The sequence below is a fragment of the Mastigoproctus giganteus genome, chromosome 12 (genome assembly GCF_048544385.1).
Source record: "Mastigoproctus giganteus isolate SK-2022 chromosome 12, ASM4854438v1, whole genome shotgun sequence".
NCBI classification, from domain to species: Eukaryota; Metazoa; Arthropoda; class Arachnida; order Uropygi; family Thelyphonidae; genus Mastigoproctus; species Mastigoproctus giganteus.
In genome coordinates, this window is record NC_143586.1 from 104,316,107 (window position 1) to 104,329,257 (window position 13,151).

The 13,151-nt window shown below is 37.0% G+C and overlaps 1 protein-coding gene across 2 annotated transcripts in view; it reads right to left on the reverse strand.

Moving 5' to 3' along the window:
• Positions 1-13,151, reverse strand: part of Bcat (Branched chain amino acid transaminase) — a 209,644-nt gene that overhangs the window by 63,293 nt on the left and 133,200 nt on the right. For both annotated transcript variants that reach the window (XM_090386842.1, XM_090386841.1), the window contains exon 7: positions 7,940-8,082. In XM_090386842.1, the coding sequence (XP_090242968.1) occupies positions 7,940-8,082 (143 nt within the window). The remainder of the gene's footprint in view (positions 1-7,939; positions 8,083-13,151) is intronic.

The following is a 13,151-nucleotide window of genomic DNA, read 5'->3' on the forward strand; positions in this document are numbered from 1 at the left end:
TTAAATTTTTCATTCGGCATGGAAAATTACACTGTTTTAATTTGTTAGTTGCCCACTAGCATATGCATTTTCAGTTTAAAATGCCTTAACGTGGCCAACATTTACTATTATTTTTTATATTAGTGAATATTACCCAAATTCATTTATCATTTAGGTGTTTTGACAAGTTGACTAAAAAGGCAAAATGTGAAACTCAAGCCCTCACTGACAAATTGTGGTAGATTTATCTTTCATTTCTATGAACAGTTGCATTAGTTTTAGTCATATATCCATTTCAGGACTCTTCTTTTACTTAAATATTGTATTAGTGATAGATCATGTTCCCAATAGTTTGCATCAATATCAATTAAAAGAGCATGAAACTGTTTGTGGCTAAGCACACCTTAATTAACCTTTATACATTGTTCTGTCCATCTGCTCAGAAAGTAAAGCAGTCAATCAGGCTTATTCCTGAGTCAGTTTTTCTTCCTTATCCCTGCAGTTGTGGCACCCCTAAGTGATACAAACACAGTGGTACTACACCTGATAGGTGTAAATTTTCTTTTTAATAGAAAATTTATGGGTTTTTTAAATTCTGCTTGGAATATACCAATATTTCATTTTTTTTAATGGATTGCAATACTTATATTATTCTTTTAGTTCTTAATAAAAAAAAATTAAATAATTAAAAATGCTGTGTTTTGTCTTTTTGAAAAAAAAAAAAATGAATCCAGTTGAAAATTAAAAAAAAAAAAAAAAAAAATTCTACAGGCATAAAATATAAAGATTAAGCTATTAGTCTCTTCCATTTTTCAGCTTAAAAACCATTAAACACAAAATTTAAATGAAATTCATATATTGGATGCTATTATTCACTTCCATTTTCAAATTCTTCCAAAATTTATTTCCAACTTGGCGTGCCATGAAGCATGAGAAATTTGGATATTATGTACGTTGCTATCCATCCCAAGTTCCATTGTTTTTTGCATTTCCACATTTATTATTCAAATATAATAACAAATATTCCAAATGACTCTTTTAAAAGGATAAAAGCCATTAATAACCATTATATCAGATGGGACAGTTTTATGAAAAAAAACTTTATCTGGAACAAACACACACATAATTCTAAGCTTTAGATTAGAATTATGTGTTTGTTTCTATCAGTATTAGTCAGTTTTCCAAGCTAACCTTACTATGAGTTAGAAGTAGAACAAAAGTGGTGAGACCGTATCTTCTTAGTGCACACATGCTACAACTCTGAGAAAACGATAAACAAAAATTCAGAACTCAAACCACGTAAAAACTGATCAGTATTCAGGAAGGTAAAAAAAAAATCAGATTTTTATCTTCAGCCAACAATTAATGTGGGCTTGTTATTTTGTGGTTAAATTTCAAAGATGTAGTGCCAATACTGCAGGGTTAACAAAACTGGAGCCCAATCTATCATGATTTTTTGTACTTTATCCATATTAATTTTTAGTAACTCTCATAGGATGTTCAAATAAATGTACTCTTGTTGCAGACAATTTCATACCTCATAAAAACATTATACCTAGTTATGTGTTTGCATGCTTGATAATTATATCTCACAGGGCTGCAGACTGATGTGCCAGATATATATATACACACGTGTTCAGAGAAAGTGCATCACCTCTTAAAATTGTAATTGTTGTCCGAATAACGTAAGTATATGGCAATATTTCTTGCAGATTGTATCAGATAAGATTGACATGCATAGGTTATGATGTAATATTGCATCACATCAGCTGTTACTTTCAGCTATATAAGCATGATCTGCAAGAGTTGCAGTCCTTCCTTGCTTGTGCCAGGATGGCGAGTTACCTGCAGTTGACATCACAAAGAAAGTGCTATTGTTGCTTTACATGAGGAAGGATGTTCTTCCCTTCATATTGCTTATAGAATGTCTTGTAATCAGTACAGCGAGTAGATTTCTTTCCAAACTCAAGAATACTGGTTCTGCTGAGAGGAAAAAAAAGGAACGGGATGCAAATGAGTCTCTATGCCAAAACAGGACGGCATTTTTAAGCACTCATGCCTTAAAAACGGTAAAGCTGCTTTGTCTGAGCTGAAAAGAGAATGGGAAGAATATACAGGAGTGGTAGCAAGTGAAGTAACAGTCAGAAGACACCTTTTCAAAAATGGACTTGTAGCCCATTGTCCTAAGAAGCCCCTCCTCACACCAATTAATTTGGTGTAAGGAGCATGTGTGAGGAGGGGCTTCTTACACCAATTAATTTGGTGTAAGGTGCATGTCAAGTGGACCCCCGAGCAGTGGAAGTCAGTTATTTTCTCGGATGAGAAGAAATTCAACCTGCATGGCTCTGATGGGAGACAAACAATTCGCTGTAGACATGGTGAAGAATAACATCCAGACTGAATGTTGTCTACAGTGAAATTCCCTACCAGCCAAATGATATGGGGGTGCATTTCGTATCACGGAGTAGGTCACCTGCAGTTTATAGAAGGTTCTGTAAATAGCAATGGATACCTGGCTATATTGGAAGGCAAACTGCTGCCAACCATTTCAACCTGCCAAGTAACTGCATCTTTCAGGACGATTCTGCTCCTTGTCATAAGGCAAAAAGTTACATTTGTTACAGGTGAAAAAATGGTTGGAAGAATGGTCCATTACAACCCTTAGCTGGCCAGGAAACGGCCCAGACCTGAATCCTATAGAGAACTGTTGGCATTGTGTGGAATCTGCAGTTGCCAGAAAGAAACCAAAGACCCTTTGTGAACTTCAGGAAGCCATAATTCGTGTTTGGACCCACGAACTATCAGTTGATTATCTTCTGAAATTAATCTTGTCAATGCCTTGAATGTGTGCTGCTGTCATCAGGGCCAGAGGCGGTTCAACTAAATATTTGTTTGCACCTGGTGAACGTTTCATTTTGTTTTCCATTTAAAATGATAAACTGAAGCAAACTGAGGGTTTCTGATAACATTTCAGCCATAATTGTCGGGTTTACCAAAACTGTTGTATAAAAGTTGCAAATGTTCATTTTGGAATATTTTGAAAGCACCTGTCAAATATTACTTAGCTTTGCCTTAACTATTAATAAATATCTTTTGTTTATATTTCTATTTGTGATGCTAGTCATTAATGTAACATACCATTGCGACAAAGGGTTAGAAATATGAAATTTCTAGGTGATGCACTTTCTTTGAACACCAGTGTATATATAAAAACTCTTTATACGCTGGCACAACCACCAGGTCAGAGGAGCAGGAGTTTACAATAAATCGCAAATACAACAACTGTTAAACATAGTTAACAGTCATGCAGGCCTGAAGGACGGCGTAGTATATAAAATGCTATTTTACACTGTTCTGTGTCAGTAACTAAAAATCACAAAGGGAAATTTTTTAAAATTTTTAAGTTTAAAAGTATGGTATCATCAGTTTAATAGTAATAGTAATTAAGGCACGTGATGCAAGAAAGCAAGCGTATGAGCTTATGTAGCATCAGCCAAAAAAAAAATTTACACGACCATTCCTTGAATTTATTTAAGCTATCAACTTCCACAACGACAGATAGAAGTTTGTTCCAACAATTTACCCCCTTTAGCCAACGAAATTTTTCATTGGCTAAAGGCAAATTTCCACACATCTATTCAACAACTCTCTTTCCTCAATTTTAATTTATGCCCCCCTTAGGTTCGTAATCTGAGTAAGTGGAAGAATCTCATCAGAATTCAACATGTTCAACCCATTCAAGGCCTTATACACATCAATCAGATCACCTTGCAGGTGCCTAGTCTCCAGCAGCTGCAATTTGCAGAACTTAAGCCTCTCTGGGTAAGAGGATCCCTTCATTCCCCTCACCAATCTTGTTGCCCTTCTCTGTAAACAGACTCAAGCAAATCTACATCCTTCCTAAAATGAGGTGCCAAACCTGTACGCAGTACAAGGCGTGGCTTGACCATTGCCTTATACAAAGGGATAATCACCTCCTTTTCCCTGCTAGCAAAACTGACAAAACCCCATGACCTGCTCTTGCAGCCTGTCTGCATCGTTCAGAAAACTTCATATCTGACTGCACAATTACTCCAAAGTCTTTTTCATTTTCTACCACCCTAAGTGTAGTACCACACAGTTGGTACATTCCTCTGGGGTTACATCTACCCATATGCAGTACTTTGCATTTGTCAATGTTAAACTTCAGTTGCCACTTCTCAGCCCACCTGTCCAAATTTTCTAGATCCTGTTGCAGTAGCACACTGCCATTACTGTCATAATAAAATGAAGGTTAAGTGTAAACTGAAGCAGACATTTACATTCACTACTTAATTTGGTTTAACTCATGGCTTAGTGTATTTAGTACTCACCAAAATTATACAGCATCAGTACTCAAATTGTATCAGTACAGCATCAGTACTCAAACTTAAATTGTCTATTTTTGTATAAATGCTTTATTTTGATAAGTGAATTATTATGATTCACTATAATGGTATAATATGTTTTTCTCTGTTTCACTCTTACTCCGCAATATACTCCGAATTAGAAACTAAGAACTGCCAATAGCGATTATCATATCTGATAGAGCAGTGATACTCTTTTTTTTTCAAATGCATTAGAGCGTCAGTTATCTGGAATAATTGATGTCAGACCTCTTCCAAATAACCAAATTTTCCAGATAATCGAAACAGAAAATTATTTGGATAATTTTTCCAGTAAGATTAAGTCAATTTAATCTTACGTTATGACAATTAGATAAGTTATAGAATTTCTTACGTTACAATTAAATAAAATAATTATGATTAATTAAATAAAAAAATTATAAACTAATCCCGGAAAATATAAACATCCATCCAGGCATTTTTATGATTTTTATACAAAACAGGAAAATTAGAAAAATTTAAATGTTCTCGGTTTTTTCAGCTTACCGATAACGAGCATGGATCATCTGTGTGTCCCAATGATATCTGCACACACACAGCAATTGTAACTCGCCTTTTCTCATCTTAAAACCTAGTGCAGGCATTTCTCTTTTAGTGGTCAGGGTTTTTCTCGGTAATGCATTCCATAATAAGCCCATCTAATCAACATTATAAACATTTTCTTTCTCAAAATTTGCTTAACTGAAGTGAACTTACTTTTAAAGGACAACTGCCGATTTGTTTGCATAAAGTTTCTCCCCTTGAATATCTAGTTCACATATACAGTGTCTCTGATAAAAGTTTTTTTTGCCAACCTGTGCTTGCTTTAAAATCTTCATTACCTCTTAATTTTCAATTAAAATCCAATGCTTTTCCACACAACATTGGGCCAGACACTGGTTCACCTAAACTTCACTTCTGAAGAAAACAAAAAAACAAAGTGCACTCTCTAAAGTGGCATTTTCAGGTTTCAACATAGCCTTTTTCCTGCTAGTTCCTCCTTCACTATCCATAATCGACACAAATTCTGTTACAGCATTGAAATTTTTCGTGATGTCATAAATTGTAAAAGTCCTCATATTAAATAAACTCTTTTGAGAGATTTCCTAAGTTTTCACCTTTTCTAATTCTATTAATAATTTCCGTTTTTTTTGTTGCAATATTAAAACTACGGTTTTCATTTTGTTCATATTTTACCATAAAAAATTGAGAAAAATAATAAATCACACAGTTTTGGGCCGATATTATTCTTACAGAATCAAACTAATCTTACTTACAGAGTTAAACTAAAACTTACAGAGTTAAACTAATCTGAAATTCAGTCATGGTTTCCGAGAAAACACAACAGTCTCTGTGATATTTTTCTAAAGCACACTTCTGAAGGTCACATAGAATTCTAGAGGTCAGAACCATAAAACAATAAAAACAATTTGCAGTTTTCAGTTTATTGGGCTTTTTGTTTGTACAATCTGTTATAAATGGGTAGTAAACCCAATCTTTCATTTATTATGATCAAAATTCAATTTGCAAACATGATCACTATAGCCAGTGCTTACTGTACTACTATTAACTTAATAATAAAAAAATAAATAAAAAAAAAAAAAGGAAGAAGAAGATCAGCTTTTCAAATTATTCCGGATAACTGACATTCCAGATAACCGACGTTCTACTGTAATACAAACCACTCTTATATTTGAGGTGGGAACCACGGACCACTTTACTATTTGTGGCAGAGGTCAGAGACATTTATATGAAAAGTTCAAAAAATATTGAATATGCATGTACAATATTTCTTGAGTTATTAAATATAAATAGTTTATTAATAACTATTTTTAAATACAATTATATGCACTCATAACTAACATACACTGAGTGATCACTGAATTATGAAAACTAAATGCGACCTTATGAAAACTAAATGCGACACGTTGACCACGTAAGGTACAAGAGTGCAAAGTTAGTTGACTTACGTAGCATAGATAAGGTGTCAGTGGTTCAGCAGGTAATAAAATTCCGAGGTGATGGGTAAAAGGAAGGATTTATTGGACTTTGATAAAGGACAGATTGTGGGTGCTTGACGAGCTGGTGCCTCGATTTCCCAAACGGCTGAACCGGTGGGGTGTTCGAGAGCCGCTGTAGTTAAAGTGTACCAGGACTGGCATTAAAATGTCAAACAATGACATTTTGCAGTTTTGCCCAATGGCAAAACTGCAAAGGTCAGCAAAATGTTGATGTTAGAGATGAGGGGCCGACAACTCGTACAGGCAAACAGGCGCAGCAATGTTGAAGAGTTGACTACCCAATACAACATGGGCCAACCCGGAACAATATCTGGCACGACCATGCATTGCACACATGGGCTATACCAGCAGACGACCCCTACAGCATCCTCTCCTGGTGCAAAGAGAATGCATGTTGGACGTGAGAAGACTGGAGGGTGTGCTGGTCGGATGAGTCATGTTATTTATTCCACACAATGGATGGTCATACACGGATTTGGCATCAACAACATGAGGCTCTTCATCAATCATGCATGGTATCAAAAGTGCAAGCCGGTGGAGGGTTGTATGGTGTGGGGCATGTTTCACTGGCAGGAACTTGGACCCCTGGTGCACTGGAACAACATATCAGTGGTCTCCGCTATTGTCAACTGCTTGCTGATGTGTACACCCCGCTATGTTACACCTTTTCCCGAATGGCGATGGTGTCTTCCAAGATGACAATGTGCTGAGCCATTGGGCACTTGTGCAGGAATGGTTTGAGGAACACAGTTCTAACATCTTCCAGCATATCGATTGGCTTCTGAACTCCCCCAGATATAAATCCCATAGAGCAATTGTGGAACACAATAATGGAAAAGCATATCAGGCATCTGGATACACTAATCACTTCCATACCTGCATTGCTGACCGCAATTATATTGTTGTTGTTATTATTTGGTTTTTAGGAGCATTAGCAACTAAGGCCATATTGCTCCAGGGATATGTGGTGGTCATTCCCTGACCTTTCCACATCCTCTGTATTTGGTGATCATGGGCTAGAACCCCAGTCTAATCAAGAAACATGTGCTACACACTGCTGCTCCTGCCCACCTGGCTACGGAGGTGCCGACCGCATTATACATAGCTTGGTTGGCCATACCTCCCAACATCTTTTTGAATCAATGCCACATCAGATAGCTGCTGTACTGAAGGCAAAAGGAGGACCTAGGAAGTATTAAGTAGGTGGTCATAATTCAGTGATCACTCAGTGTATGTGGTATACATTAGGTTGTTATAAGCATACCTCTATCTCCCATCACTGTTAATTTCCATTAACAGTGATGGCAGCAATTCCTTGCTGCCTACCATAAAAAAAAAAAATAAAAAATAAATGATATTTTATTCTCAAGTCCTGCAGACTTATATGTGGATCACAATTGGAACCACTGATTAGAACAATTTAAAACTCATTAAAAATTTTTTTTAAAATAATTTCTGGGCAATAATTTTAAATAAGTTTTATTAACCTTATGAATAAAAACCAATCAAATTATTTGCAAATTCAAAGCTACCTACCTCCTTTGTCATTAATAAAGTACACAAATATGTTCATTGTTCCTACTTCTGTTAATTTATGGTCACTCCCAAGAAGCCATAATACTTGTTGTAAGTTCATTCTTTCTGCATGTTTAAGGATATGAATTGTTGGTGCATAGTTTCTGGGAAGGAAAAAAAAAAATCATAAATTAAAAAAAAACAGAAGAGAATAACAGCAGAGCCAGTGGAAGCAGTAACTAAAACAAATTTAATTAGTTTTAATACAACGAGTAGTTTTCAGGGTAACAAACCCCTTCCTCAGCAAGAAAGGTACATACATACAGAAATGCAAACATAACAAAATGTTAAGAATGGAATAAATTATACTAAATATGTAGTGCGTGATCAACATGACTGGGAAAGTGCATACATGAGTGCGAAGGTGTTCAGTCACTCACTGGGCCAGATTAGGCGATTGTTGTTGGTGTGCAGTGTGCATATGGGATTGCTGCCAGCATTTGTCATGTTTCAAAACTACTGACTCCAAAATTGGGTGCCGCGGGGATCTTCCCTTGCGAAAGTGACAGTGTACCTACTGCTTAGATTCCGTATTACCCGGTTGTCTCAGACCAGATTTCTAAGATTCTACATACCGCACGAAATGCATACAACTTCCCGGAAGGAGTCTATGATCTCTGGTCTCGAAATTAAAAATATCCATCGCACCTCTATTATGCAGCGGTATTGTATACCGGATTACTTGCCACGATTGTGGTGCTGCTATGTAGGGAAAAGCTCCAGACATCTTCAGGACTGCCTCGTGGAACATGACAGGTCCATCTGCCCAAGCAACTTTGAGCGCTCTGCAATTGCAGAACATTTTTGGTCAACTCATCATAACCTCAACTCCAGATGCGATAATGAGGTGATCAACCAATCTCGACACTACTATCATCACCTATGGTTAGGGTCCCTAAATATATCCAGCTGTCACAAAGTTTTAAATCACAGTAGAGGTACAAGACTAAACCCAATTTTGGGGTCAGTAGTTTTGAAACACGACAAACACTGGCAGCAATCCCATATGCGTGTTGTGCACCAACAACAATTGCTTGATCTGGCTTAGTGAATGACTGAACACTCTCACGTTCATGTATGCGCACTCCCAGTCATCTGATCATGCACAGCATATTCAGTATAATTTATTCCATTCCTAAGGTTTTATGTTATGTTTGCATTTCTGTATGTATGTACCTTTCTTGCTGAGGAAGGAGTTCGTTACCCTGAAAGCTACTTGTCGTATTAAAACTTATTAAATTTATTTTAATTAAATTTTTCTGTTTATACTCCGGCACAACAACCAAGTCAGTAGAGTTTACAATAAATTATCAATACAAATATTTATCGTATTTAATAGTCACAGACTTGAACCCCGGTCACAAAGTGACCGGGGTTCAAGTCCGTGATAGCACATAGTGCATAGCACACAAGGAATGCGTGCTATGCACTCTCGCTCCTGACCACTCGGCTACGTCAGGCCTGATTACTGTTTCCACTGGCTCTGCTGTATTCTCTTCTTCTAAACCCATTTTTTTTCCAAAAAGAAAAAAAATATATATTTCTGCATAAAATTTCTACAAGTTAAAAAGTAATGCCATCTAATTTTTTCGTGAGAAACAAATCCACATAACAGCATCAACTAAAAGGCACTCGTTCAATTGGTACTTTCCACACATATCTGTGTGCGATTTCATAGTTATGCCACTAGAGGCTTCTACAATGCTTGATGCCAACAATACAGGTAGCACAATGCTTCATTAGAATGTAAACAGTTTTGTTTTGATATTCCATACATGACTCATATTGAATACTGCAATAATGAAATATAAAACTTTACCAAGAATCACGATTAGCTAAGCACAAGCAAACAATGTTTCAGAATGACTGGTATCTGTAGCTAATGAATGAGCACAAATGCAAAAAGAGGAACCAGAAGGAGCAACTGCTGGCATCTGAGATGGAGAGAAATATGAAAAGTACCCAATAACATTAATACTAAAAGAAGAAAGTAAATACAAGAAATTACTATAGCATTAGTAGACTGCTGTATGATATAACAGATGAAAGGTTCTGGAATATACATGAAAGTTAAGTGCTGTTTAAATTGCAGGAATTTTTTTTTTAATGCACTGTTGAAGAAATTGTTGAAGTTTAACATAAAAAAAGGTACCTGAGGTCAATGGAATCTATCCAATTCTATTAAGAGAGGCAGCAAAAGATGTAAGCAAACTCTTAGCCATAATTCTGAGAGCATATTTGGATTTAGGAGAGGTCTCTATGGACTGGAGATGTGCAAATGTATGCCCAGTTCACAAAGGGGGAGATCAATGAGTGATGCAAATAATTACAGAACTGTTAGTTCTGTTCCAGGAAAATAAAGGAATCTCTGGTTAAAGAAGTAATGCAGGATCATCTAGACAGGAAGGCAATTATGCTGCAATCACAGTATGGATTTGTTAAGAGACAATCATGTCTGAGCAATCTGATTGGATACTATGATGCAGTAACAGGAAATAGATGCAAAAAATAATTTTGATATTATATCAAAATTACTTGGATTTCAGAAAAGCTTTTTATACTGTTGTACAAACTGAAGCACAAGAGAATTAGGGACAAGTTACTGCTCTGGATTTAGAGGGGAGCAGGCATTCTGTGTGTTATCAGACACTGATGAATCCAATATCTATTTCAGAAGATTTAGGAGAAGTCCGGTTGACCTGCCTCCCTAAAATCCACTCGTGCAGACCTTCTCGATGGTAAGCCCTGTTACATCACTTAGTGGCAATGAACGTGTAGAGTGGTTCTCTTCAAGATGCCTGGTCACCTTGAAGAGGAAATGACCAAACCCTCCAGCACATGAAAGCACAACGAAACAAATGGCCCTCAGTCCCCAGCAGCTTTCACTCCCACTCTTACGGCAATGAGAGAATCAGAGTGGAAGCAGAGGGTGCTAAGAATCTCTGGGTACAACCAGGCTCCATGCACGGAAATGGAACTTGGCCTGTTACAACATAAGATCATTCATCAGTGAAGATAGGATATTAGAGCTGGAAAAGGAATTAGAAAATGTGAATTGGAATATCATCAGTTTGGCTGAAACAACATCAGTTTGGCTGAAACAACAAGAAGAAATGAATCAATTATAAGTTTATCAAGAGGTGAGAACGAGATTAGCTCGGTGATGGCGAAGTTTTTACGGCTCCAGCAAACAGAGAAGTTTTTCTTAAATTTTTACCATTTTATTGACTAAATTGGCATATTAATTTATTTTCTAGAAGTAGCTTTATATCCCTGGCTACAATACTTAGTTTATTTTGAACTTAGATAGAGATTTTGTGGGTTATTACTTAGTATGGGTAAAACTTGTACCGTTCGAAACCTGCTACCATTGTGTAGTATCAATACAGAATAGCATTACGCATATCTAAAACTTGATAGCGTAAGGCTAATGTAAAACTAGAGAGAATAATACGTAGCACTGTAGTAGGAATCTGTTAGCATAGTATATTATAGGCAATTAATCAATTAAATTTTTAAATCCTTTTAATTTTTACTGTCAACTAAATTGTATTTAAACAGAAATCATGCCCCAGACTAGAGCAGCGAGGCAACTTGCGCAAAGTAGTGGAAGTGCTGTGGTTCGTGGGAGAACTGTAGGGGATGATTCTACAGTGCATCATAGTCTAAAAAAATGTGCAAAATGCGACATGTTTGCGGATCTCTCTTGAACAGGACATGATTTAGCCATGGAGGATGTCTTTGTGTGTGTGCTAGGTGCAGAGAATGTGAAGAAATTAGGTGCCAACTCAGCGTTCTGATGGGTGTCTATGAGAGCTTGAAGAGTTGGGTGGATGCCCTCGAAGGAATTAAAATGGGGAGCTCATCAAGTTCTAAGCTGCCAAATTCAACGGCAGAGCACACTCTTATGAACCAGGCAACACAGCGGCAACCTTCAGGGCAGAATGCACTGGTCCCAGAGGAGCTAGTTATTGTTGGTGACTCAATTGTCAGGGAAACGGGAAATATATTGTGTGCAAAAAGATAGGTGGAATACGACCGGAGTACGTCTGCCAGGGACAAAAGTTGATGATGTAGAGCAGATATCATCTTTTAAGGGCACAAAAGGTGATATTTGTTGTACGTGTTGGCACTAATGACATTAAGTGTAGGAGATCTGCGGATTTACTAAACAAGTACAGGTAAATGCTGAAAAAAAGTTGCGAGTTAGTTAGGGTTAAATTTGAAAGTGTCTGCAATCCTGCCCAGACCCGATAGGAGATAGTATATGTGAAAGCCTTGTCAATCAATTCGGCCTTGAAGAGATTGTGCAGGGCTCATGGGGTAGAAATTTTCTCTGTGTGGTCAGTGCTTGTTAACAGGAGAGATTGCTTCTGCAGGGATGGGATACACTAAAATAGAAAGGGTGCAAGAATATTTGCTGATGCTATCGAGGCAATGTTAGGTGGGTTGGAAAACTGTTAGCTTCGGGGAATTCACAGACTAATAAGGTAACAGTAGCCACAGGCAGAGGTGGAAATGATTCTTGAACTGCTTCTATTGGAATCAGCAGCAGCCCAGAAAGCCAGTTGCTGGGGTCAGGAAACAAGTAAATACGTGGGCTGTGTTAGACTAAATAAAAGTAAGAACAGGTGCATGTATACTTGCATGTACACCAATGCTAGGAGTATAGTCAACAAATTTGATGAATTTTAAGTGCTGGTTAAGACATTCAGATATAAGGGATGCAGAATTGGAATTTGGGGAGTACAATGTGTATAGAAAGTATAGACAGGATTGGAAGGGAGAAGGGGTTATGCTGTTAGTTAAGAAATACAATCTAAGGAAGTGTATCCAGTTGACATAGATAGACAGTGCAACGTTGAGTCAGTTTGGTGTGACATAAGCACTGGGAAAGCAAAAATAATGAGGGTAGGAGTTTGTTATAGGCCTAATGACTCTGATGAGTACAATGAATACAGAGAAATAGAGTGGGCCAGAAAATCAGTGTCTTATAATGGGGGATTTTAACTTCCCAGATATAGATTGGAACTTGTAGTTGGTCACTTGCACATTAGCAAGGCTTTTCTGGATTAATTGGATGATTGTTTTCTACAGCAGCATGTTAGAGAAAGAGGCAACAAGAGGGAGTAACACTCTTGATCAGCAGTGATTATTCATGCATTAAGAATTT